Genomic DNA, 7,774 nt, shown 5'->3' with positions numbered 1-7,774 from the left:
ATGGCCGCCCCCACGCCCCAAGATGACAGCCCCCGCGCCTCAAGATGGCCGCACCCGCGCCCCAAGATGGCCGCCCCCAAGCCCCAAGATGGCCGCCCCCAGCTGGGCGCCGCCATGTTGCCGGGGGTCGTTGGTGGGTGGGTTCCCGGGGGTTTATTGCAGCCGCGGCCCCCAAACGGCCCCGATTCGCCCCAAATTCGTGCACCGCACCCCCCCCCTCCCCCCCAGCCCCTATAGAACCCCCCCCAGAACCCCCATTTCCCCATAGCCCCCCCCAAACTCCCCTATAGGCCCCGATGTCCTCTATAGGCCCCCCCCCATAGACTCCAAGTCTCCTATAGACCCCCCCATAGACCCCATTGTCCCTATAGACCCCCCTGTCCCCTATAGACCCCCCCCATAGACCCCCCATTTCCCCAGAGGCCCCCCCCATAGCCCCTATTGTCCCCTATAGACCCCCACATAGACCCCCCCCGTCCCCTATAGACCCCCCCACAGACCCCCTGATTTCCCTATAGACCCCCCCCATAGACCCCTCTAGACCCCAAAGTCCCCTATAGACCCCCCCCGTAGACCCCACTGTCCCCTATAGACCCCCCCACAGACCCCTGATTTCCCTATAGACCCCCCCATAGACCCCTCTAGACTCAAGTCCCCTATAGACCCCCCCCGTCCCCTATAGACCCCCCCACAGACCCCTGATTTCCCTATAGACCCCCCCATAGACCCCCCATTTCCCTATAGACCCCCCCCATAGACCCCTCTAGACCCCAAAGTCCCCTATAGACCCCCCCGTCCCCTATAGACCCCCCACAGACCCCCGATCTCCCTATAGACCCCCCCCATAGACCCGTCTAGACCCCAAAGTCCCCTATAGACCCCCCCCGTAGCCCCCACTGTCCCCTATAGACCCCCCCCGTAGACCCCCCCCGTGCCCTATAGGTGCCCCCTAGAGCCCTATAGACCCCCCCCTATAGGCGGGAGGGGGGCCCCCCCGGCCACCACCAGGGTCTCCCCCACCACGTAGGCGGCGCCGGGGGAGCAGAGGAAGGTGACGGCCTCGGCCACGTCCGACGGCGTCCCCAGCCTGGGGTCAAAGGTCACCGGGGGGGGGGGGGGTCACCAGGCGTGACCCCACCCCCCCCCCCCCATGTCCCCTATAGGGGTCACACCCCCCCCCCCCCGCCCCCCACCTGTCGATGCCCATGGCCGCCATCGCCCGCTGCCGGGTGGCCTCATCCTCCACAGCTGGGGGGGGGGGGGGGAAAAAGGGGGTGGGGGCGTGGCCAGGGCCACGCCCACCCGCGGGACCACGCCCCGAGGAGCCCCGCCCACCGTAGACCCCACCCCCCCCACCCCCCGCACTGGGGGGGAGCCGGGGAACTATCCCCCCCCCCTCCCCCCCCCCCCCTGCCAAGAGGGTGGCCACCACCAGGCCCCGCCCCCCCGAGGCCCCGCCCCCCCCGCGACCACGCCCACTCGAGCCCTCCCCCCCCCGAGACCCCACCCCACGTCCAAGCCCCGCCCTCCCGCCCCCCCCCCCCCTTCCCGGGCCACGCCCCCTCCCACCCCCCCCGTTGAGGTCCACCATCGGCTCCCGCCTCCCCCAAGCCTGGCAAAAGCCTCCCCCCATTGGCTCCCCCGCCCCGCCCCGCCCCACCCCCACCCCGCCCCACCCCGGGCCCCGCCCCTCACGGCGGCGCTGAAGCGGGTGCGGATGAGGCCGGGGGCCACGGCGTTGAGGCGGACGTTGCGGGCGCGGAGCTCGGGGGCCAGGGCCTTCACCAGCCCCAGCAGCGCCGTCTTGCTCACGCTGTAGGGCCCCAGCGCCTGGCCACGCCCCCCCCCCCCCCCCAACCCCCCCCGGCGTCACGGCCCCGCATGGCCCCACCATCATCAACCCAACCGTGGCCCCACCATGGACCCACCATTGACCCACCATCGACCCAACCATGGACCCACCATTGACCCACCATCGACCCAACCATGGCCCCACCATCATCAACCCAACCGTGGCCCCACCATCATCAACCCAACCGTGGCCCCACCATCATCAACCCAACCGTGGCCCCACCATGGACCCACCATGGACCCAATCATTGACCCAACCACGGACCCACCGTCATTGACCCAACCATGGCCCCACCATGGACCCACCGTCATTGACCCAACCATGGCCCCACCATGGACCCAATCATTGACCCCACCATTGACCCAACCATGGCCCCCACCATCATCGACCCAACACAGACCCACCATTGACCCCACCATCATCAACCCAACCGTGGCCCCACCATGGACCCAATCATTGACCCACCATCAACCCAACCACGGACCCACCATCATCGACCCAACCACGGCCCCACCATTGACCCACCATCAACCCAACCACGGACCCACCATCATCAACCCAACCGTGGCCCCACCATTGACCCACACCATTGACCCACCATCACCCAACCACGGACCCACCATCATTGACCCAACCATGGCCCCACCATTGACCCACCATGGCCCCACCATCATCGACCCAACCACAGACCCACCATTGACCCACCATCATCAACCCAACCATGGCCCCACCATGGACCAATCATTGACCCAACCATGGACCCACCATCATCAACCCAACCGTGGCCCCACCATTGACCCACCATTGCCCCACCGTCATCGACCCAACCATGGCCCCACCATTGACCCACCATCATTGACCCAACCATGGCCCCCACCATGGACCCAACCATCGACCCAACCACGGACCCACCATCATTGACCCAACCATGGCCCCACCATGGCCCCACCATTGACCCACCATCATCGACCCAACCACGGACCCACCGTCATTGACCCAACCATGGCCCCATCATGGACCTAATCATTGACCCACCATCAACCCAACCACAGACCCACCATCATCGACCCAACCATGCCCCACCATTGACCCACCATCATCGACCCAACCATGGCCCCACCATGGACCCAACCATCGACCCAACCATGGCCCCACCATGGACCCACCGTCATCGACCCAACTATTGCCCCACCATGGACCCAATCATTGACCCACCATCAACCCAACCATGGCCCCACCATCATCGACCCAACCATGGCCCCACCATTGACCCACCATTGACCCACCATCATCAACCCAACCACGGACCCACCATCATTGACCCAACCATGGCCCCACCGTGGCCCCACCATCATTGACCCAACCATGGCCCCACCATTGACCCACCATCATCAACCCAACCACGGACCCACCGTCATTGACCCAACCATGGCCCCACCATGGACCCACCATCATTGACCCAACCATGGCCCCACCATTGACCCACCATCATTGACCCAACCACGGACCCACCATCATTGACCCAACCATTGACCCACCATTGACCCACCATCATCGACCCAACCATGGCCCCACCATGGACCCACCGTCATCGACCCAACCATGGCCCCACCATGGACCCAATCATTGACCCAACCACGGACCCACCACCATTGACCCAACCATGGCCCCACCATGGCCCCACCATTGACCCACCATCATCGACCCAACCACGGACCCACCGTCATTGACCCAACCATGGCCCCACCATGGACCCAACCACGGACCCACCATCAACCCACCACGGACCCACCATCATCGACCCAACCACGGCCCCACCATTGACCCACCATCAACCAACCATGGCCCCACCGTCATCGACCCAACCATGGCCCCACCGTGGCCCCACCATCTCCCCCCATCCCACCATGACCCCACCACGGCCCCCCCCCCCCGCCCCCCCCGCCCCCCCTCTCACCGGGAAGGGCATGTACCCGGCCACCGAGGACACCAAGACGATGGCCCCTCCCCTGCAGGGCGGGGCATCAACCACGTCATTGGGGGGGGGGGGGGATGGGCGTGGCGCCCCGCTCCGAGCCCCGCCCCCCCCCGGCTCCTCACCCCCGCTGCTCCATGTGGGGCACCACCAGCTTGATCAACATGGCGGCCGCTGTCACGTTCACCTGGAAGATCTGGGGGGGGGGGGGGGGGGGGGGGGCGTGGTCGAGGGGGCGTGGTCAGGGGCGGGCGTGGCCGGTGGGAAGGGAGGGTGTGGCCAACGGAAGGTGCTGGCGGCCAACAGGAGGCAGAGGGGCGTGGCCAATGGAAGACGGGCGTGGCCAACGGAGGGTTCTCGCGGCCAACGGAAGACGGGCGTGGCCAACAGGAGGGCGGGGCGTGGCCAACGGAAGACGGGCGTGGCCAACGGAAGGTTCTCGCGGCCAACGGAAGACGGGCGTGGCCAACGGAGGGCGGGGCGTGGCCGACGGGAGGGCGGGGCGGGGCGGGGCGGGGCCCACCTTCTCCCAGGCGGCCTCGTCGGCCTCCAGGGCGCTGCCCATGACGGGGTTGACGGCGGCGTTGGAGACCAGGATGTCGATGCCCCCATAGATCTCTAGGGCCTGCAACGGGGGACCCCCAAGTGCGCCCCACACCCCCCCCCCCACACCCCCCCCCAAGGAGACCCATAGGACCCCCCAGTGCCCCATAGCCCCGTGGGACCCCCATTGACCCGTAGATCCCCATAGCCCCAAGGGACCCCAGTGCCCCATAGCAACGTGGGACCCCCATCTCCCCATAGGACCCCCCACTGCCCCCATAGCCCCATTGTGCCTATAGCGCTCCATAGGACCCCCATGTTCCCCTTGGGCCCCATAGAACCCCCACTGCCCCATAGCCCCATGGGACCCCCAGTGCCCCATAGGACCCCCCACTACCCCCATAGCCCCATTGTTCCCCATAGCCCCATGGGACCCCCATCTCCCCATAGGACCCCCACTGCCCCATAGCCCCATTGTGCCCTATAGCGCTCCATAGGACCCCCATGTTCCCCTTGGGCCCCATAGAACCCCCAGTGCCCCATAGGACCCCCACTGCCCCACAGCCCATGGGACCCCCAGTGCCCCATGGGACCCCCACTACCCCATAGCCCCATTGTGCCCTATAGTGCTCCATAGGACCCCCATGTTCCCCTTGGGCCCATAGAGCCCCCAGTGCCCCATAGGACCCCCACTACCCCATAGCCCCATTGTTCCCCATAGCCCATGGGACCCCCAGTGCCCCATAGGACCCCCCACTGCCCCATAGACCCATTGTGCCCTATAGCGCTCCATAGGACCCCCATGTTCCCCTTGTGCCCCATAGCACGCCCAGTGCCCCATAGGACCCCCACTGCCCCATAGCCCCATGGGGACCCCCAGTGCCCCATAGCCCTGTGGGACTCCCATGTCCCCCCCAGTGCCCCATACGACCCCCAGTGCCCCATAGCCCCGTGGGACCCCCATGTCCCCATGGAGCCCCATAGAACCCCCAGTGCCCCATAGCCCTATGGGACCACCCCCCGTGCCCCATAGCGCCCCATAGCCCCCCCCCCCCCGAGGGACCCAGGCGTCGCCCCCCTCACCTTCTGCACCAGCCCCTCCGGCTGTGGGGCTGCCCCACATGGCAGACCACCCCGCTGACCTCCAGCCCCCGGGCCCGCAGCTGCCCCACGGCGGCCTCCACGTGGGGCTGGCGGCGGAGCTCAGCAGCACCCGCGCCCCCCGCCCCCGCCAGCCCCGCCGCCACCGCCAGCCCGATCCTGGGGGGCAGCGGGGAGATGTGGGGCGGGGGGGGGCGATGGGGGGCGATGGGGATCATGGGGCAATGGGGGTCTATGGGGTGATGGAGGTTATGGGGGGCTATGGGGCGATGGGGGCGTCTGTGGGGCTGGGGGGGTGATGGGGAGTTATGGGGTGACGGGGGGTCTATGGGGCGATGGGGTCTATGGGGCGATGGGGGTGATGGGGGGGTCTATGGGGCGATGGAGGTTATGGGGGGCTATGGGGTGATGGGGGCGTCTGTGGGGCTGGGGGGGTGATGGGGGGTGATGGGGGGGGTCTATGGGGCGATGGGGGTCATGGGGGGGGCTATGGGGTGATGGAGGGGCTGTGGGGCGATGGGGGTCTATGGGGCGATGGGGGTGATGGGGGGGTCTATGGGGCGATGGAGGTTATGGGGGGCTATGGGGTGATGGGGCGTCTGTGGGGCTGGGGGGGATGGGGGGTGATGGGGGGGGTCTATGGGGCGATGGGGGGTCATGGGGGGGTTATGGGGTGACGGGGGGGGCTGTGGGGCGATGGGGGTCTATGGGGCGATGGGGGGTGATGGGGGGGTCTATGGGGTGATGGAGGTTATGGGGCGCTATGGGGTGATGGGGGGGTCTGTGGGCTGGGGGGGTGATGGGGGGTTACGGGGGGATGGGCTCTATGGGGTGATGGGGGTCTATGGGGCTGGGGGGATGTGGGGCAATGGGGGGTGATGGGGGGACATGGGGGTCTATGGGGCTGGGGGGGGTCTATGGGGCCTGTGGGGCTGGGGGGGGGGTTCTATAGAGTGTCTGTGGGAGGGCTATGGGGCATCTATGGGTCTGGGGGGGATCTATAGGGTGCCTATGGGCCTGCTATGGGGTATCTATGGGTCTGGGGGTGTCCTATGGGGCATCTATGGGTCTGAGGGTGCCTCTGAGGTGTCTATAGGGTGTCTATGGGTCTGGGTGGGGTGCCTATAGGGTGCCTATGGGCCTGCTATGGGGCACCTATAGGTCTGAGAGCTCTCTATGGGGGTCTCTATGGGGGTATCTATGGGGCAGGGGGGTCTCTATGGGGTGTCTATGGGGGTGCCTATGGGTCTGGGGGTTCTCTATGGGGTGCCTATGGGTTTGGGGGGGGTGTCTCTATGGGGGCAGGGGGGGTCTCTATGGGGTATCTATGGGTCTGGGGGTATCTGGGGGGGTCTATAGGGTGCCTATGGGGTCTCTATGGGGTATCTATGGGTCGGGGGCGGTCTCTATGGGGTGTCTATGGGGTGCCTATGGGTCTGGGGGTTCTCTATGGGGTGCCTATGGGTTTGGGGGGGGGGGTCTCTATGGGGCAGGGGGGTCTCTATGGGGTATCTATGGTCGGGGGGGTCTCTATGGGGTGTCTATGGGGTGCCTATGGGTCTGGGGGTTCTCTATGGGGTGCCTATGGGTTTGGGGGGGTGGGTCTCTATGGGGCAGGGGGGGTCTCTATGGGGTATCTATGGGTCGGGGGGGTCTCTATGGGGTGTCTATGGGGTGTCTATGGGTCTGGGGGTTCTCTATGGGGTGCCTATGGGTTTGGGGGGGGTGTCTCTATGGGGCAGGGGGGTCTCTATGGGGTATCTATGGGGCAGGGGGGGGTCTCTATGGGGTGTCCATGGGGCGGGGCGACTCACCCGTGGGTCGCGGCTGTCACCACGGCCACCTTCCCGGCCAGGGGCGCCCGGGGGTGCCCCCGCCGTGGGGCTGCCCCACCGATTCCGAGCCCCCGCCTGGGGCCGCCCCACAAACTCCGGGGTGCCCCCCCGGGCCGCCGCCCCCCGCAGCCGCCCGCCCCCCGCCCGCCCCACGGCGCCCCCACATGGTGCGTGTGTGGGTCGCCCGGACTCTGCCCCGGCGCCGGGCGGGACCGGGGGGGTCACGGGGGACACGGGGTGGGGGCGGGACTCTCCTTTCGGGCCGTTTCGGCCCTTTTCGGGCGTTTCCGTCTCTTTTCGGCCATTTCCGGCTTTTTCCGGACGGTTTCGGCCCCTTTCGGGCATTTCGGCTCTTTCCGGGCACTTCCGTCTTTTTTCGGCTCTTTTCGGCTCTTTTCGGGCGTTTCCGGTTTCTTTCGGGCGCTTTCGTCCCCTTCCGGGCGATTTCGGCTCTTTTCGGGCAGTTCC

The 7,774-nt window shown here is 67.2% G+C and overlaps 1 protein-coding gene across 1 annotated transcript; it reads right to left on the bottom strand.

Annotated features, from left to right (window-relative positions):
- Window positions 1–935: 935 nt before the first annotated feature.
- On the bottom strand, window positions 936–7,472 carry LOC128903905 (dehydrogenase/reductase SDR family member 4-like). Its single transcript, XM_054187790.1, is given in 10 exon segments — window positions 936–1,087; window positions 1,194–1,240; window positions 1,696–1,830; window positions 3,810–3,861; window positions 3,953–4,023; window positions 4,351–4,452; window positions 5,454–5,483; window positions 5,486–5,630; window positions 7,286–7,355; window positions 7,421–7,472. Coding segments are annotated over 10 exon segments (834 nt in total). The 3' UTR covers window positions 936–957.
- Between the last annotated feature and the right edge of the window lie 302 nt (window positions 7,473–7,774).

This window comes from Rissa tridactyla, unplaced genomic scaffold (genome assembly GCF_028500815.1).
Source record: "Rissa tridactyla isolate bRisTri1 unplaced genomic scaffold, bRisTri1.patW.cur.20221130 scaffold_739, whole genome shotgun sequence".
NCBI lineage: Eukaryota > Metazoa > Chordata > Aves > Charadriiformes > Laridae > Rissa > Rissa tridactyla.
This window is presented reverse-complemented; position numbering and strand designations above follow the sequence as displayed.